This window comes from Hypanus sabinus, chromosome 26 (genome assembly GCF_030144855.1).
Source record: "Hypanus sabinus isolate sHypSab1 chromosome 26, sHypSab1.hap1, whole genome shotgun sequence".
Lineage (NCBI taxonomy): Eukaryota > Metazoa > Chordata > Chondrichthyes > Myliobatiformes > Dasyatidae > Hypanus > Hypanus sabinus.
Genome location: NC_082731.1, coordinates 36,672,574 through 36,692,345, shown reverse-complemented (window position 1 = coordinate 36,692,345; position 19,772 = coordinate 36,672,574). Strand labels below are relative to the sequence as shown.

At 46.8% G+C, this 19,772-nt stretch overlaps 1 protein-coding gene across 4 annotated transcripts in view; it reads left to right on the top strand.

Annotated features, from left to right (window-relative positions):
- Window positions 1-19,772, top strand: part of LOC132381448 (mitogen-activated protein kinase kinase kinase kinase 5-like) — a 190,711-nt gene that overhangs the window by 143,808 nt on the left and 27,131 nt on the right. For all 4 annotated transcript variants that reach the window (XM_059950856.1, XM_059950855.1, XM_059950857.1 and 1 more), the window contains 7 exons: window positions 1,848-1,889; window positions 4,002-4,086; window positions 4,258-4,337; window positions 7,000-7,060; window positions 9,214-9,319; window positions 14,366-14,424; window positions 17,545-17,648. In XM_059950856.1, the coding sequence (XP_059806839.1) occupies window positions 1,848-1,889; window positions 4,002-4,086; window positions 4,258-4,337; window positions 7,000-7,060; window positions 9,214-9,319; window positions 14,366-14,424; window positions 17,545-17,648 (537 nt within the window). The remainder of the gene's footprint in view (window positions 1-1,847; window positions 1,890-4,001; window positions 4,087-4,257; window positions 4,338-6,999; window positions 7,061-9,213; window positions 9,320-14,365; window positions 14,425-17,544; window positions 17,649-19,772) is intronic.

Genomic DNA, 19,772 nt, shown 5'->3' with positions numbered 1-19,772 from the left:
CATCAACTTCCATGGTAACTTCCTGGAAGAACTTCATAAAATTGATTTGACATGACTTACCATGCACAAAGCCATGCTGACTATCCCTAATCAGTCCCTGTCTATCCAAATACTTAAATATCTGATCCCTGAGAATACCTTCTGATAATTTACCCACTACTGGTGTCAGGCTCACCGGCCTATAATCTCCTGGCTAGTTCTTAGAGCCTTTCTTAAACAGTGGAATAACGTTAGCCGTCCGCCAATCCTCTGGCACCTCACCGATGGCTAAGGATGTTTTAAATACTTCTGCCAGGGCTTCTGCAATTTCAGCACTAGCCCCCCACAGGGTCAGAGGGAACGCTTTGTCAGGCTCTGGTGAGTTAGCCACCCTAACTCTCCTCAAGACAGCAACCACCACCTCCTCTGTAATCTGTCTGGGGTCCGTGACCTCACTGCTGCTTTGCCTCTCATCTATAGACTCTGTGTCCATCTGCCAAGTAAATACAGAGGCAAAATATATGTTTAACATCTCCCCCATCTCTTCCGGCTCCACGCATAGATTACCACTCTTCCAGAGGGCCTTGCTATCCTTCTGCTCTTAATATATCTGTAGAAGCCCTTGGGATTCCCCTTCACCTTGTCTGCTAGAGCAACCTCAGGCCTTTTAGTCCTCCCGATTTCCTCCTTAGGCGTTCTCTTGCGTTTCTTACACTCCTCAAGTGCTTCGTTTGTTCCTGCCTGCTGATTCTTGCTGAGCACTTCCTTCTTTTTCTTAACCAGGGCCTCAATATCTCTCGAAAACCGAGGTTCCTGAAACCTGTTGCCGTTGCCTTTTGTTCTGACAGGAACATACAAACTACTCTCAAACTTTCTCTTTCGAAGGCGCACCTTTTCCGGAAAACAGCCTGGCCCAATCCACACTCGCCTGATCCTTTCTGTTGCCATCAAAGTTTACCTTTCTCCAATTTAGACTCCCAACCTGAGGACCAGACCTAAGCTTTTCCATAATTACCTTGAAACTAATGGAATTATGAACACTAAATGCAAGGTGTTCCCCTCATTTTCCCCCTCTCGTTCCGTAATAGACCCACTGTAATACTCCCGCCAGTCAGGACTTCTATGTACTGATTAAGGAAACGTGACAGAAAACATTTGATAAACTTTTCCCCATCCAGCCCTTTTACGGTATGGGAATCCCAGCCAATATGTGGAAGAGTTAAAATTACCTGATGCTTCTTGCAATCTCTCCACAAATGTGCTCTTCTGAATCACACGGACTGTCGGGTGGTCTGTGATATAATCCCATAAATATGATCATACCTTCCTCGTTCCCCAGTGCACTAGATGATTCTCCAGGCTGTCCTGACCGAGCACTGCCGTGACGTTTTCCCCGACAAGTAACGCCACCCCCATTCCTCCGGCTCAATCACGTCCAAAATGGCAGAACCCTGGAATATCGAGCTGCCGGCCCTGCCCCTCCTGAAATTAAGTCTCGCTTTTGGCTGCAGTGTCATAATTCCACGTGCTGATCCAAGCCTTGAGGCTTGGCCTCCACAGCCGCCTGTGGCAATGAATGCCACAGATTCACCACCCTCTGGCTAAAGGTTATGGGCTGGGTGCAGGTCAGTGGGGCTAGGTGAGAGTAAGCATTCGGCACGGACTAGAAGGGCCGAGATGGCCTGTTTCCGTGCTGTAATTGTTATATGGTTAAACAAATGCCTCCTCATCTCTGTTCTAAGTGGTCATCCCTTGTCGCTGGTCCACTTGGCTTCTACACCGAGCTGGTCCACCATCTTCTGTTCCCCCCCCCCCCCCACCCCCCCGAGAGCAACACAACTCAAGCTTTGCTTTGCCTGCCCTTGCAGGTGGTGCCTGATTCGGAAGCCGCTCCTGTTCAGAAGGTGGAGGTGAGTGACGAGCCTGCTGGCACGGGTGGGCGCTGCCTTACGGTCTGCGAGGGGGGGGGGGCTTCACCCCCTGAGAGAGCGAGCTCCGGGCGAGGAGTCGCAGTGCACAGCTCTGCGCAGAAGTCTGAGGCACATCTATACGTAGCTGGGGTGCCTACGGCTTTTGCACAGCACTGTATTTGTCCGCGTGAGTTTGTAAATCTGGCAGGAGCGAAGAATGTTGGGGATGGCCAGGGTGGAGCACTGTGGGAGGGGTGTGGGTCAGGTGGCGGAGAAGGTGTGCCAAGGACAGGGAGGTGGTTCCCTGAGACACCCAGCAAGGTCATTTGATTCATTGGTTTACTGATCATCACAGAATGTCTCTTTGGTGCTTCCCTTTCCGTTCCCCTTTTCCCAACCACAATTCCCTCTCTCCCTGCCCCCTTCCCACTCTCAGTCCACAATGGAGACCCAGATCAGATTCAGGTTTATCATCACTCACATACGTCATGAGATTTGTTCTTCTTCCCTGCAGCAGTAAGACAATGAGACATAAGAGCAGAATTTGGCCATTCAGCCCATTGAATCTGCTCCACCATTCCATCAAGGCTGATCCCAGATCCTACTCAACCCCTTCTCACCATATCCTTTGATGCCCCGACCAATCGGGAAATAATTGACCTGCCTTCAATATACCCACGGACTTGGCTTCCGCAGTCTGTCACACTCTAGCTAAAAAATTCATCCTCACCTCTGTTCTAAAGGGTCACCTCTCAATTTTGAGGCTGTGCCCTCTAGTCCTGGATACCCCCACCACAAGAAACATCCTCTCCACATCCACCCTATCCGGTCCTTTCAACATTCGGTAGGTTCCATGAGATCCCCACACGATCTTCTAAATTCCAGTGAGTACAGGTGCAAAGCTGCCAAACGCTCCTCATATGTTAACCCCTTCGTTCCCGGAATCGTCCTTGTGAACCTCCTCTCCAATGACAACACCTCCTTCCTGAGATGTGAGGCCCAAAGCTGTTGACAATACTCTTAAATGTGGCCTGGCTAGTGTCTTATAGAGTTTCAGCATTATTTCCTTGATTTTATATCCTATTCCCCTTGAAATAAATGCAGTGCAGTGCAATACATAAAATTAAAAGTCAGTTAATATCAGAGAATGTATACAGTATACGACGTGAAGCTTGTACTCTTCACAGACATTTACAAACCTTTACTACAATACCGTGCAAAAGTCTTAGGCTCCCTAGCTATGTATACTGTATGTGCCTAAGACTTTGGCACAGTACTGTATGTCCAAACATCGTACAGATGTGCGTCCTGTGCAATGGGTCGTTGTGTTTTCCAGGAGTGGGGACTGACGTTTCGGGGCTGAGTGAGTGGGCCTTGGGTGTAATGGGTGAGAGTGGGGAGAGTTCCAGCTGTTCCACATCAGGGCATGAGGGGAGAGGCCCGTGAGGGGACCTTGACAGGCGTGGTCCCACTCCAGGGTGCACACTCTGGTCTCAGAGGCGTCTGCTTGACCCAAGATGGGGGAGGGCAGTCAGTGCCTTAAGGTCAGCTTCAGCGCCAGAGATCGGAAAGATCAGGGTTCGATTCTCGCCAAAGTCTGTAAGGAGTTTATAATTTCCCGGACCCCACCCTGGGACCGTGAAGCTTTCCTCCGAGTACTCCGGTTTCCTCCCACGTTCCTAAAGACACATGGGTTAGGGTCAGCGAGTTATGGACGCGCCGTGAAGCATGGCCACACCTGCGGGCTGCCCCCAGCGCGCCCTCGGACTGCGTCGATTGTTGACACGCGCGACGCGTTTTGCTGCCGGTTTCGGTATTTCGGTGGACATGTGACAAATAACGATAATCTTCGCAGTGTTCCCTGGGGTTGGAGAGGGGCGGTCTCTGTTTTAACTTTGGGTTGCAGTGCTGAAGTCTGGGGTGTCTGTTTTGGGTCCAGCTGCGTTAACTGCAGGCGTCAGCGCGTCACACCGGCTTGGGAGGGGATGCGACCGTCCTCCGACGCTCGTTCCACGTGCGACACCTCGTAACGGTTACTGCCACGTGTACCCTAGAAACTGAGGGGTTGTCTGAGGGTCTCTCGTTGCTCACTGAGTGGAGTGTCTGTTTCAGGTGGAGGTCCCGCTACAGAAAGTGTTTAATGGCTGTCCCTTGAAGATTAATTGCGTGACATCGTGGACACACCCCAACACCAGAGGTAATGTCTGCCTGTAGCGCGCACCAACTGTGACCTGAACCGTCTCCCATCAGCGAACTTCATCTCAAGTGTTTTTTGTGTTAATTGACAGTGAGATACAGACTGATGAGGTAACCGTGACAACGGTGACAGTGTGTGGCCGTGGGTAACTGGCCAATCTTTGTTTTACAGCCCAGCACCTCATACTGGGGTCAGAGGAAGGGATCTACACCCTGAACCTAAACGAACTGCACGAAGCCACATTAGAACTGGTGAGGCCAAGTGTATTCACGGTCACGTATAGACAATGCACACGCAATCACGCGCACCCACCAGACATACACACACACACACACACACACACACACACACACACACACACACACACACACACACACACACACACACACACACACACACACACACACACACACACACACACACGCAGGCGCACACGCACCCTGCTCTGCCCTTGCCTGCTAGAAACAGTCAAGACCTGTAAGGACAGCTCAGTACATCACTTCTTGCTGCTAGACTATTCAAAGACCCGACCCACCCTGAACATGCTCCTTCTCGACCCCCCCATCGGCCAGAAAGCACGTCCCACCAAGCTCGAGGTGGGCATTACACACCTGCAATTAGACTTCTTGTACAATCCTCTTGCATTTGTACAGGGCCCTGGTGAGACCACACCTGGAGTATTGTGTACAGTTTTGGTCTCCAGGGTTAAGGAAGGACATTTTGGCTGTAGAGGAAGTGCAGCGTAGATTCACGAGGTTAATTCCTGGGATGTCTAGACTGTCTTACGCAGAGAGGTTAGAGAGACTGGGCTTGTACATGCTGGAATTAAGGAGATTGAGAGGGAATCTGATTGCAACATATAAGATTATTAAGGGAATGGACAAGATAGAGGCAGGAAATATGTTCCAGATGCTGGGAGAATCCAGTACCAGAGGGCATGGTTTGAGAATAAGGGGTACGTCATTTAGGACAGAGTTAAGGAAAAACTTCTCCCAGAGAGTTGTGGGGGTCTGGAATGCACTGCCTCAGAAGGCAGTGGAGACCAATTCCCTGGATGCTTTCAAGAAGGAGCTAGATAGGTATCTTATGGATAGGGGAATCAAGGGATATAGGGACAAGGCAGGAACCGGGTATTGATAGTAGATGATCAGCCATGATCTCAAAATGGCGGTGCAGGCTCGAAAGGCCGAATGGTCTACTTCTGCACCTATTGTCTATAATATGGATTCTTGACCTCACTGCCTCCCTCGTTATGCACTGCCCTCTCTCTGTAGCTGTGACACTTTATTCTGCATTGTTAGTGTTTCACCCTGTTCTAGCTCAAGGCTCTGCGTGATATCTGATCTCTACGAATGGTGTGCAAGACGAGCTTTTCACTGCATTGTGGTACATGTGACAATAATCAGCCAGTTCCAATACGTAAACAAGAGAAAGTCTACAGACACTGGAAATCCAAGCATCACGCACACATGATGCTGAAGGAACTCAGCAGGTCAGGCAGCGTCAATGGGGAAGAAAGTACAGTCGATGTTTTGGGCCGAAACCCTTCGGCGGGACTCGGCCCGAAATGGCGACTATAAATTTTTTTGCCCACAGATGCAGCATGGCCTGCTGAGTTCCTCCAGCACCGTGTGAGCGTGCAATTCCAATGCACGTCTGCATCCAGGCGCAAGCAAAGGGGTACTGTGCAGATTCCTGCCCCCTCCCCTCTCTGTTCCCCTTTTCCCAACCACGTTTCCCCTCTCCCTGCCCCCTTCCCTCTCTCAGTCCACAATAGAGACCCAGATCAGAATCAGGTTTATCATCACTCACATCTGTCATTAATTTTTTTTTTAACGGCAGCAGTACAGTGCAATACATAAAATTACTACAGTACTGAGCAAAAGTCTTAGGCAACATATGTATAATAAATAACAATATATGTGTGTGTGTGTGTGTGTATATATATATATATATATATATATCTGTGCCTAAACTTTTGCACAGTACTGTAGAGTGTGGATATATTCATACAGCATCCATTAATTCATAAGGGTATACAGTTTACTCATTTATATTGATGAATATGAACATATTTAAACCCGAGTTGTAGATACACTTGAAAATTTATGGTATTTTATTGTGAGTTACGTCTACAGGTTGGCCTTGACTGTGCTTCCTAACTGTGCAGAGTCCTGTGCGTGTATTACCCCTTGTGACCTTTGCACATGACATCTTATGTACATACTATATGCTGACAATATACTCGTGCTCCCTGTATGTAAACTAAAACTTAACAAACGCTGGCGTAATAGTGAGTAACCATTCAAAAATAGCGGGTAAAGTAACAGCATGGCTGAGCGCGGCCGGGGCCTGGCCCCTCCCGTCAGTGCTGCCCCCTGGTGTTCGAGCGGTGGCACGACAGGCTGGACTGCGTGCGTCCGTACACCGCTGGGAGACTGTACCATCGAATGCCGGACATCTGTCGCTGAGGGTCTCGGACTACATATGTGGTTTTTTTTTGAGTGAATGTGCTTCTTTGCTCGATATTTTGAATTATGTTACTCGCTATTTTTGAATGTTTACTTGCCATTTTAAATGCATCTTGGCCTCAGAGGGACACTGTCTTGTTTCGCTGTACCTACGTATGGTCTGTATGATAATTAACCTTGATTTGATTTTTGTCGTCTGTGACCATTAGTTAAGTTTTAGTTTTTTGTGCATTGCCTGGATTACCTGTAACTTGCATTCAGATCTGCTCTTTTTTGTGCCTGAGTGCAGTGGCTTTATCTGCCTATCTGTACATTGGCTGTGTCTGTCTCCATTACATGCCTTAGCGCCCATGTATAACCCCTGTCTGTGTGCCACTTGCATGGGCGAGATCAGGGTAAAGTGACACTGTCTGGCACTTAAACCTCTCTTTGTGCCTCACAGCTGTATCCAGGACGCTGCACTTGGGTCTACGTTGTCAGCAACATGTTAATCAGTATTTCAGGTAAGACCGCTCCTGTGCTGTGAGCTTCTTTATCTCAACTCATCAAAATATCTTCTCTGAAGGAAAACAATTGCATGCTCAAGGAAGGGCGTGTGCAGATGTAGAGCCGAAATTTGGGGCTGTGTACATTCTCAGAACTTCCCCCTATCTGACAAGCTAACCACAAATCTTCAGTTGCAGAAGGGTTATCACGTCACTTGAGAAAACTGACTCAAAGCAGAGCTGGAAACTCTCACTACTTTGGCTGAGAGAGAGAGAGAGAGAGAGAGAGAGAGAGCGAGAGAGAGAGAAATTATGGAAATGTGCGACTAGGAGAGAGAGAGAGAAATTATGGAAATGTGCGATTAGGGGGCCATTCGGTATCAACGCTGGGCTAAAAAAAATCCATAACTAATAGGCTGGTGCCATGTTATAGAGTCATAGAGGAATACAGCTCAGAAACAGGCCCTTTGGCCCATCTAGCCTGTGCCGAACCATTTGAATTACCTACTCCCATCAACCTGCACCGGGACCATTACCCTCCATGAGGCTCTCTTTATCTAGTTTTGGGACTCGCGTGAAGATCTGATCACACTTTAGGTCATGTTTATGCAGAAATAGAGAAAATTCTACAGGTCTCACAAACTTTACTTTTGCTCCTGACAGCAGCTGCCCGAGGAGAGAGCATGACCTGGGGGGGCGGGGTCCCTGATGACGGATGCCGCTTTCCCGCGGCAGCGTTTCATGGTTGATGTGCTCGATGGCGGGGAGAGCTTTACCCATAATGGACTGGGCCGTACCCACTACACTTTGTAGGGTTTTCTGTTAAAAGTTTCCAAAATCAACACAGCTGCTGTTGGCTGAAGCCCAAGTGGTGACGAATCAGTGTTTAGGAGGGAGATGGAAAATCTGGCTGAGTGGTGCCACAGCAACAACCTCTCACTCAATGTCAATCACTCAAAGAGCTGATCTCTTTGTCCTACTGTGAATAGCTGCAGGAAAACGATTCTCAGGGTAGCATGTGGTGGTATATGTGTACTATGATACTAAATTTTCTTTGAACTTTGAAGTCTGGCAGGGACAGTCACACCCAAAGGAGGGTCTCCAGGGCCAGTTCAGGTCTCAACTGCCTCTGACGTGTGGGAGTCTCTGCTTGGTGGTGGAGCTGAGCACAAACACCACGTTTCACTGTGTCTTGATGTCCATATGAGATAAATAAGAAGCTGACTCTTGAGCTTGGAATTGGCATCTGATAGACGCACCCAAGTGTCATCTACCTCTCCCACTCCTTGGCAGGTCCACCTGACCAACTCTGACATGTGGGAGGCACTTTTCTACCAGAATGTGTCCTGAAACGTTAACTGTGTACTCCTCTCCATGGACGCTGCCTAGCCTGCTGCATTCCTCCAGCATTTTGTGTGTGTGGCTCTGGATTTCCAGCACCTGCAGAATCTCTTGAGCTTACTTTTTCACTTTGTTGGTCTACCCACCGTTTTGTCATTGAAACCTTCCCTGCAATTAACCCCCTCCACCGACCAAACCTTTGTTTCATTTAATAACTTCACTAACTCTGTCTTCGTAAGTTTTTAATAACTTTGAGTAACTCCTTTAACTCTTCCAAACCCAGCTTCTGCGGTAACCAAGCCTCCTCATTCCTGGAATCACTTGCGAAGGTCTTAAGGTACAGGAGCATAATTAGGCCCTTTGGCCCATCAATACTGTAACACCATTCCATCATGGCTGATCTATTTTCCCACCTGCCTTCTCTTCATAACCTTTGACTCCCTTACAAATCAAGAACCTATCAACCTCTGCTTTAAATTTACCAAATGGCCCGGCCTCCGCAGCTGCCTATGGCAATGAATTCCACAGATTCACTACCCTCTGGCTAAAGAAATCCCTCCTCATCTCTGCTAAAGGGACGTCCTTCTGTTCTACACAGTCGCGTTTCCTTATCCGGTGTCTGGTATGGACAGTGTTGATAATGTGGAGTTTGTCTGCAGATTCTGGAACTGTCTTATTTATGAAGTTTTTATTGAAGAGATTATTCAGTCACTGGGCATAAAAAATGGCGCAGCATGAGATTTTTGTGCTCATGGGACATTACAAGTTAGAGGGGGCATTGCTGTCACAGTATGCGTGCTGCTGTTAACAGGTTTCGGTTGTCCTTCCAGGGAAGGCGATGCAGCTACACTCTCACAGCCTGTTGGGACTTTACGAACAGGCCAAAAAGGAACAGAGATCAATGGTTCACATTCCAACACATCGACTCTTAGCCAGGTAAGGCTGAGCCGAGCCGGGCACTGCTGAGATAGTTGAGTGGAATCCAACCGTGTTGCTTCCTCTCTCCAGTCCTGTTCTGACATGTTGGCCCATGGTCTCACCTTCTGCCGAGGGTGGGAGGAGCAACTCCTCATATTCCAACCTGATGGCACGAACTTCGATTTCTCCTGCTGGAAATTTGTTTATTTTCTTCTCCCTCCCCACTTACCTTCTCTTCTTGACTGCCTATCTCCTCCCCTCGTGCCTCTCCTTCTCCATCTAACGGTCCTCTCTGCTCTCTTGTCAGACTCCTTTACCTCTCCTACCCACCTGGCTTCACCCATCACCTCCTAGCTATCCTCCTTCCACTCCTCCCACCTTTTTTATTCGGGCATCTTCCCCCTTCCTTTCCAGTCCCAATGGAGACTCCCAGCTCAAAATGGCGACTGCTTATTCATTTCCATAAACGCTGCCCGACCTGCTGAGTTCCTCCAGCGTTTTGTGTGTGTTGCTCTGCAGAATCTTTGTGTCCGTAATGTAAGTGGACCAGTTACGGGGCAGCCAGGGAAGCAGCGTACTGGCCTGGCTGTTCGTAGCCCGAGTTCTTTTTGTCCGCAAACACTGGACATAGTGGTCACACAGCGTTAAGTTATTCGACAAACTGTTCAGAGACCCAAGTTCAACTCTCACTTGCAGCAGATTATGGAGCCATACAGCACAGAAACAGGCCCTTTGGCCCATCATGTCATTTCTGACTATCACATCTACCTGCACTCAGCGGCCTCTTTATCAGATACCTCGTTTACCTAATAAACTGACCACGGAGTGTACCTTCATAGTCTTCTCCTGCTGTAGCCCATCCACTTTCAAGGTTCGCCATGTTGTGCGTTCAGAGATGCTCTTCTGCACACCACTGTTGTAATGTGTGGTTGCTGGAATTACTGTCGCCTTCCTGTCAGCGTGAACCTGTCTGGCCGTTCTCCTGTAAGCTCTCTCTCATTAACAAGTTCTTTCACCCACAGAACTGCCGCTCACTGGATGATTTTTTCTTTTGTTTGTTTGTTTTTGCACCATCCTCTGTAAACTCGACAGACTTTTGTGCGCGGAAAATCCCAGGACATCAGCAGTTTCTGAAGTACTCAAACCGCCCCATCTGGCACCGACGATCGTTCCGCGGTCAAAGAACACATTTCTTCCGCACTGTGAGGTTCGGACTGAACAACGACTGAACCTGTCGACCACGTCTGCGTACTTTCAGGCGTTGAGTTGCTGCCACATGATTGGCTGATTGGATATTTGTGCTAACGAGTGGGTGCACGGGTGTACCTAATAATGTGGCCAATGAGTGTGTAGTGATCCATTTTCCAGCACTTGGCTGGCTGAATAATGTGCTCATCTAGATACTGAACTGTTGTGAGTGTTTCTGGCTGCACCATCCCCTCATACAGAGCATTTCAGATTACAGCCCCCCCCCCAACCCCACCCGGTCGAAAAATTACCTCCTCAGATCCCACCTAAATCATCTTATGTACCCTCCCGCCTTAGGCAACTGTGCAATGGGGAAAGATTTCCTCCTATCCAGTAGTAGGTTGCCGTCGATCCCAGGGGATTGTGGGTTCGCACCTCTGGTGGACTGTGGCCTCTCCAGGGTACAAGCCTGGGCAGGAAGATTTGAAGAACCGGCTGTTGCCCATGCAGGGGGCTCCCCCTCTCCACGTCACTGATGTAATCCCAGGGAAGGGCAAATGCCGATACAGCTTGGCACTGGTGTCGTCGCAGAGGCCGCCAGAGTGAAGTTGTAAACAACATCAAACTACCTCAGGGACCCCGGCTCCGGATCTCTTCCTCAGGGTTCACTCCCGAAGTCTTTCCCATGGGTGGGTATGGCCGCAGGGCAGCAGAGGCTTAAGATTCCCTTCTCCTAGGCGGGTTGCCGTCCAAGCCCCACCTACCCGACCTCCTATCTAAGCCCCTCATATTTCTGTATATCTGTCGGTCTTAAACTCACTCAGTAGTCTGGAATTTTGGGGGAATAGTCTTAGTGACAATGTTTGACAACCCCCTGGCTTGTTATAAAAGTGGAAAAATCGGCAGGTGCTGGAAATCCGAGCAGCACACACAAAATGCTGGAGGAACTCAGCAGGCCGGGCAGCACTTATGGAGAAGAGGGGCCTCAGCCCGAAATGTTGATTGTTTACCCTTTTCCGTCAATACTGCCTGGCCTGCTGAGTCCCTCCAGCATTTTGTTTGTGCGGCTTGTTATAAAAACCTACTTGGTTCACGAAATTCTCTGCCCATATCCAGTGGTGGTCGGTCACTGTGTACAATGATATACAAAAAATTTTTTATTGAATTTTCAAATGGTTACAGAAGGAAAAAAAATTATTAATCCTTCCCCCCTCCCCCCTAACATATCCCTGTAGAAAGAGAAAAAAAGAGAAAAAAAAAGAAAGAAAGAAAGAGTGCCTGGATATCGGGAGATCCCCACATGCTCCATGGAGTTCACAATAGCTTTAGTATATATATTTATTTCTTTCCCCAAATAACCAATAATTTTATCTTCAGAGCACCTATATATTTAATCCTATCTTTTGTAAGTAAGGGCGCCAAGTTTTCAGAAATAGTTCGTATTTATCTCTTAAATTATAAGTAATTTTTTCAAATGGAAGGCAGCTAAAAGCTATATCTATTTTCATTTTCTTAATGTATGTTAAAATTATTTTTCTTTTCACTGATCCATTAAGCCCATTAACATTAAAACTTTAAAAATTCAGTAAATTTGTCATTATTTTTAACAGGGTTACTCCAGTCTATAGTAATACCTAACTTTTCAACTTTCGTAGTACCTTGGGGAATCTTTTTAAAATTCTCCGTGTTGCTATGTGTGTCCCCCTGCCCCCCCCCCCCCCGATTGTCCAGGCAAAGAAAGAAAGATTAAAGAAAAATAGATTATAAAGAAAAAAAATAACAAAATACCCCCCCAACTAATGTTGTGAATAAAGAAAAAACACAACATTACCCCCCTCTGTTGTGCGGGTCATGGCAATCGCCATGATTACTCACGTGAATCCCGTAGCAATCGATCCAAAGTTCCCCAGCTCCCCCGTAACATAAAAAAGTATATATAAGAGAAGAAAAAATAATAGCACTGCTCTCGATTAATATTTCTCAAATTTTTACCTTTCTCCCCCTCTATCATATAATTAAGAATATATTTAAATATTCTTCTGTCCTTACACATCCATCAACTCCATTCACTGTCCCTGTCTTCATCTTTAATCTGTTTCACTTTTAAATCTTTGGCTGTGATTAACGAATATTTGGGAGTTCTTGTGCAAATTCTTCCGCATCCTGATAATCAGTAAAAGATCTTTCTCCATCATCCAAAAAAATGATCAGGGTTGCCGGGTGACGCAATATAAATTTATAACCCTTTTCCCATAAAACTTTTTTCACTGGGTTAAATTCCTTCTTTCTCTTCAAAAGGTCATAACTTATATCAGGGTAGAAAAGAACTGTTTTCCCTTCTATCATCAATGGCCCGTTTCTCTTTCTGACACGTTGGGCAGCTGCCTTCAGGATCTTGTATTTATCTTGATATCTTAAGCATTTTATTAAGATTGATCGTGGGTTTTGATCAACTTGAGGTCTTGATCTTAAGGCTCCATGAGCCCTTTCAATTTCAATTAACAGGGTTCCTTCCTCCATTTCCAAAATTTCCAGAATCCATTTTTGAAAAAAATTTATTGGATCCTCTCCCTCTATACCTTTTTTAAGTCCAACAATCTTAATATTATTTCATCTGTTAAAATTTTCAAGTACATCCACTTTTTCCAACAACCGTTTTCTTTCTGATGTCCAGGCAGAAATATTATCTTCCATTTTATTCACTCTATCAACGGTGTCTCCCATTGTTTCTTCCAAGTTTTTAATTTTCTTGTCCATTTTGTCCTGATTTTTCATCATTTTATCAAACATAATCTTCATATTTTTAATATCTTTTTTATTACTTTTAATGCTTTTAATTCATGCATTATTTGCACCAAAGATTTTTTATGTCTCCAATATCACCTCCAACCTCTTCCTGTTGCTCTTCTTTGTTTGTCTCTTCATCTTCGTCTGATTTATCCAGAGAATCTGATTCCACCTCATATTCACTTTCACTTTCAGTTCCGATCATAGATGGGATTTGTAGTTTGGGTTGCTCGTGTTTGCGCATGCCCCTTCTTTCACGCACGTGCAATTCCTGTTGCTCTTTTTTTTTGGAGACGGTTGATGTTGCTGCAGTTTCCTGTTCTGTATCGCCGGAGGTAAAATGCACTTGAGCCCGAGGCTCTTTCTTGATTCTTTTCCAACTTGTATTGCCTTCAAAGTAGTAGTTTTCTTCTGCTTCTGTTTAGGAGACATATCTTAAGACAATCCTGAGTAGTTTATAAATAACTTTTAAAATGTATTTACTAACTTTTCTTCACTTAAACATTATTTTACTGTTTTTTTTAACGGGAGAGCTGGATTTCCACGTCTCGATCCTACGTCATCACGTGACGTCCCCCATTGTGTACAATGATGGTGATAGGAACCTGTGCAGGAGAGTTTTTTTTAAGTGGAAAAGACTAGGGCGGTTCCATTCCCCCAACCTCTGAAGTCCAGGTCCAGTGGTAGGACCAAGCATCACAAACCAGGGTCTTGGGTTCTGTGCCCTTGGCTGTCCACGGAGCATGCAGTACTGCCTTCCTGGCTGTCAGATCTCACCATAGAACTCATCCACCCAGTCCGCCAGACCCAACTTCACGTACTAGGACATCCATGTCCCTATCTCACTGGGGTATGAGGCCGCCGGCTACTTCCGCCTGTCACGTGCAAGCAACTACTTGGGGCCACAGGTGAGGGCTGAGTGTCCAGTGGGGACCAAGGGTGAGTGAGTCTCCCAGGAGCGGACACAACGAGCCCCTTCACCAGAGGTGCTTCCCCTCCCTGGACATCCTGGTCCTTACGTGACTGTGGGCAATGGAAAGGACTGGGTTAGCGGTGTTGTGCTTACACGTGTTCGTCTGTTCCCTGCAGGAAGAATTTAACGTCCAGTAAAATCCCAGACACCAAAGGCTGTAGGAAGTGTTCTGTCGGTAAGTTGGTCGAAATGCCTCTGCAAACTCCCTCTCGCCTAGTCCCACTCTGCACCAACGTTCTACCCTCCCTTCTCATTATAATCCTCCCCAATATAACTCACAATCCCATGAAACATCCCATTCCAATGACTGTAACACTAATATATCCCAAATCCCAAATCCCATCCCTATTATTGTAATCGATTTAAAGCCTGCAACCCTCTCACTTTAACATTGGTATACCCCACACCACTTTCTGTAATGCTATTGATATCTGCCCTACCTGAGGCCGCTTGTTAGTCGGGGTCAACCATGGATGTTGCGTCCCAGCTTTCTACACGATAAAGCGAGCTGGTACAATATGGAGAGCAGTGCGTTGCCCGCGTAGCAGGCTCCTCCTCTCCGCACAGTTGGTGAACCCAAAGGAACGGCAGAGGCCTACACGGTTCAGCCCCAGGAGTTGCTGGTCAGCATCGAACTCAATATATAGACAATGGGTACAGGAGTAGGCCATTCAGCCCTTCAAGCCAGCACTGTGATCATGGCTGATCATCCACAATCAGTACCCCGTTCCTGCCTTCTCCCCATATCCCTTGACTCCGCTATCTTTAAGAGCTCTATCTAACTCTTTCTCGAAAGCATCCAGGGAATTGGCCTCCAATGCCTTCTGAGGCAGAGCATTCCACAGATCCACAACTCTCTGGGTGAAAAAGTTTTTCCTCAACTCCGTTCTAAATGGCCTACCCCTTATTCTTAAACTGTGGCCTCTGGTTCTGGACTCCCCCAACATCAGGAACATGTTTCCTGCCTCTAGTGTGTCCAACCCTTTAATAATCATATGTTTCAATCAGATCCCCTCTCATCCTTCTAAATTCCAGTGTATACAAGCCCAGTCGCTCCAATCTTTCAACATATGACAGTCCCGCCATCCCGGGAATCAACCTCATAAAGCTACGCTGCACTCCCTCAATAGCAAGAATGTCCTTCCTCAAATTTTGAGACCAAAACTGAACACAATACTCCAGGTGGGGTCTCATCAGGGCCCTGTACAACTGCAGAAGGAGCTCTTTGCTCCTATACTCAACTCCCCTTGTTATGAAGGCCAACATGCCATTAGCTTTCTTCACTGCCTGCTGTACCTGCATGCTCACTTCCATTGACTGATGTACAAGGACACCCAGATCTCGTACTTCCCCTTTTCCTAACTTGACACCATTCAGATAGTAATCTGCCTTCCTGTTCTTGCCACCAAAGTGGATAACCTCACATTTATCCACATTAAACTGGATCTGCCCACTCACCCAACCTGTCCAAGTCACCCTGCGTTCTCCTAACATCCTCCTCGTATTTCACATACTTCATATAGGGGCTCCAACTCCGAATTTTTACTTGGGTGTCACTCCCAAAGCCTCCCCCACGCGTGGGTATAGCTGCAAGACAGCAGAGGTTTGAGATCGGAGTTTTCCCTCTGCTAGCCCGTCAGCCCATCCTGAGCTGCCCACCACAGCTGATGAGCCCCATCAGCCCAGGGCGACCGGTTTTAAGAGACCAATAACCCACCTTCGCTCCTGCTCCTTCTCCTCCTCCGCTAAGCCACTCGTGAAGGCCAGGAGCTGGACTCGGTGATTGGAGGCTATTTGACATTCACTCCAGCGGGAGCATTTAATAAGCAGTGGGAGCTCGTCCTTATTAGCATCCCCGACAACGACAACCATAAGGAATCGTATGTCATTCCACTCACACTGATATTAATTTACTCTGTATCTTTCATGGCAACACTGACATACTCCACACCTATTACTGAAAGAATGTATAGCCATGTATAATATTGAAATGTACCCAACGTCCCTCGCTGGTTCCCTCCACACCCCACGCCTGCCCATCACTATAACAGAGACACCGTATACCCCATTGTATGTAAGTTTGCACTATTGACATCATTCTACTCCACACTCTCACAGCAATTGGTTGTGTCTCCCTTATCCAAAGTGCTTGCGGCCGGAGGTGTTTTGGATTCCAGGTTTTGGAATGTAGAATGAGATAGTTTGGGATGGCCATCATTCCCGACTTGGAATTGGTGTGCTGCCAGTACGTACCCGTTCAACGCACATATGTACTGGTGCAGCCACTCAGCCTTTCATCGTCGGTGGTCTTTGTGAGCTCATCGGTGAGTTTCCCTGCTGCTTCGTGATCAGCAGGCGCTTTATCACCACAAATAATCAGAAAATTAAGTTCTCAAAATTTTCCACAACCAGCCAGCTGAGCGTTCACAACTACCTTCAGTTTTCAGTCTTGTCGTGATTGATCTTTCTTTGTTTCGTGATCAGCCACTGTTAAGCATCACACCTTCACTCTGATGCTGACGAATCCACTCTTTCAATCTTCGTTTTCCACTTTTTCTGTTTTCCATCAACTTCTGCTCCACTACGTTTGAGTGGCCGCTTCTCAGAACTAGGCCGGTGGCGCAGCGGCATTAGCACCAGACTCCGGAACCCGGTTTGAACCCAGTCAGCTCCCCCCCCCACCCCCCCGGGCACACTTCCCATCCGTGCCGGGTTGAGCGTTGACTTAACCACTCAGCCTTGTTAAAAAAAGAAACAAGGGTCGAGTCAGGAACGCTCATACCGTGACCCGGTTAATCCAAAAGGAGACCAATCCTGACACCGCCCGCCAGACAAGAGTGGCTGACTGTCTGGTGTGACAAGCTACAAAATGAAATGATTTCTCAGAAATGTCTGAGATGTGCAGAGAGACCTGCGCCTCACCTGGGAACCTTCCCAGCGCCTTGTGGAATTTTCCAATTGTGATGTCATGTCAGAGCTTGAAATCATTTTGGATTTCAGAATATTTTGGATAAGGGATACTCATTTTGTACTGATACAGCACAAGCCCATTGTTGTAACAACACTGTACCTCACATTCCTCACTGCAACTTGATCCGAGTCACGTTCCATGCAGTAACACGGATACACTCCACATTTATTATAACTATGTTATATTCCCACACACCTCACCTCTCACTGTGACACTGACATACCTGCGCATCTCATTTCACACTTCTGTTTTCCCCCACCCCGCAACCCCATGACCCTCGGTGTGACACCGGTCTGGTCCTAAACCCGTTTTCTGTTTCCGCAGTACGAAACTCTCCCACTGGCTGCTGCTACCTGTGTGGGGCGCTGGAGTCCAGCATTGTCCTCCTGCAGTGGTACGAGCCCATGCAGAAGTTCATGCTCATCAAGGTAAGTGTTCCCACCCTCGCTGCCCGCTCATCGCGGTCCATCAGCTGGCGAGCTGGAGTCCATCATTCAGGACCCCCCCCCCCCAACCCCGATAGCCCGGGTTACGCCTTGTTCCCTTTGCCCCCTCCGGCTCTACGATCCACGCCGCCCAGCAATCCCCTGACTCTTATCCTAAACTAATCACCAACCGGCACAGCTTTGGACTGTGGGAGGAATCCGGAGCACCTGGGGGAAACCCACGCGGTCACAGGGTGGGGGGGGGGGGAATGTACAAACTCCGTGCGTCCGCAGCCTCTTTCAGCCCTCCACAATGGGGGCTGCGTACTGGGTGGTCAAAATGCCAGCCAGGACACTCTCCACTGAACCCCTGTAACCAATAAAATCATTGAGAAGAAATAAAATAATGTACAGACACCTCCAATGATGTTTTCTCAAAAGCCGCTCCTAGCAGTACCCTGAGGGTCCCAGAATCACAATTAGATTAACTTTATTGGCAGTATATCAAGCATACCAGAATTAATTGTGGTTCGGTGCCAACCATGAAACCCAATTTCTTTTTTTTCGTAATTTATTTTTTATTGAAGTTTCCATAAGATGTATTTCAGATACTGTACATATAGTCATATTCGTCACAAATAACCATATAACAATTACAGCACGGAAACAGGCCATCTCGGCCCTTCTAGTCCATGCCAACACTTACACTCACCTAGTCCCACTGTTCCGCACTCAGCCCATAACCCTCCATTCCTTTCCTGTCCATGTACCTATCCAATTTTACTTTAAATGAAAATACCGAACCTGCCTCTACCATTTCTACTGGAAGCTCGTTCCACACAGCTACCACTCTCTGAGTAAAGAAATTCACCGCTGTGTTACCCTTAAACTTTTGCCCCCTAACTCTCAAATCATGTCCTCTTGTTTGAATCTCCCCTACTCTCAATGGAAAAAGCCTATCCATGTCAACCCAATCTATCCCCCTCATAATTTTAAATACCTCTATCAAGTCCCCTCTCAGCCTTCTATGCTCCAAAGAATAAAGACCTAACTTGTTCAACCTTTCTCTGTAACTTAGGTGCTGAAACCCAGGTAACATTCTAGTAAATCGTCTCTGCACTCTCTCTATTTTGTTGATATCTTTCCTATAATTTGGTGACCAGAAATCGGCCTTACCAATGCTTTGTACAATTTTAACATTACACACCAACTTCTATACTCAATGCTCTGATTTATAAAGGCCAGCATACCAAAAGCTTTCTTCACCACCCTATCCACATGAGATTCCACCTTCAGGGAACTATGCACCATTATTCCCTACCAATGCCCTACCATTTATGATGTATGTCCTATTTGGATTATTCCTACCAAAATGTAGCACCTCACACTTATCAGCATTAAACTCCATCTGCCACCTTTCAGCCCACTCTTCTATCTGGCCTAAATCTCTCTGCAAGCTTTGAAAACTTTCTTCATTATCCACAACACCACCTACCTTAGTATCATCTGCATACTTACTAATCCAATTTACCACCCCATCATCCAGATCATTAATGTATATGACAAACAACATTGGACCCAATACAGATCCCTGAGGCACACCACTAGTCACCGGCCTCCAACCTGACAAACAGTTATCCACTACTACTCTCTGGCATCTCCCATCCAGCCACTGTTGAATCCATTTTACTACTTCAATATTAATACCTAATGATTGAACCTTCTGTGCGTAACCTTGTCAAAGGCCTTACTGAAGTCCATATAGAAAACATCCGCTGCTTTACCCTTGTTAACTTTCCTCGTAACCTCTTCAAAAAATTCAATAAGATTTGTCAAACATGACCTTCCACGGACAAATCCATGCTGACTGTTCCTAATCAGACCCTGTCAATCCAGATAATTATATATACCATAATCTCCGCATATTAATTATCTGAGGTATACACTTAAAGAGAGGAGAAGAGAGAAAGTACAAGTGAAATAAGAAATCTACGTACAAAGTAGGGAGTGATCTTTTTTTTACAACATATTCATGGACTTGCGAGAATAAAATCAGGCCTATGAGGTGTTATGTAGTTAAACCATTTTTCCCAGTATGAATCAAATTGTTCCAACTTATGATTAACT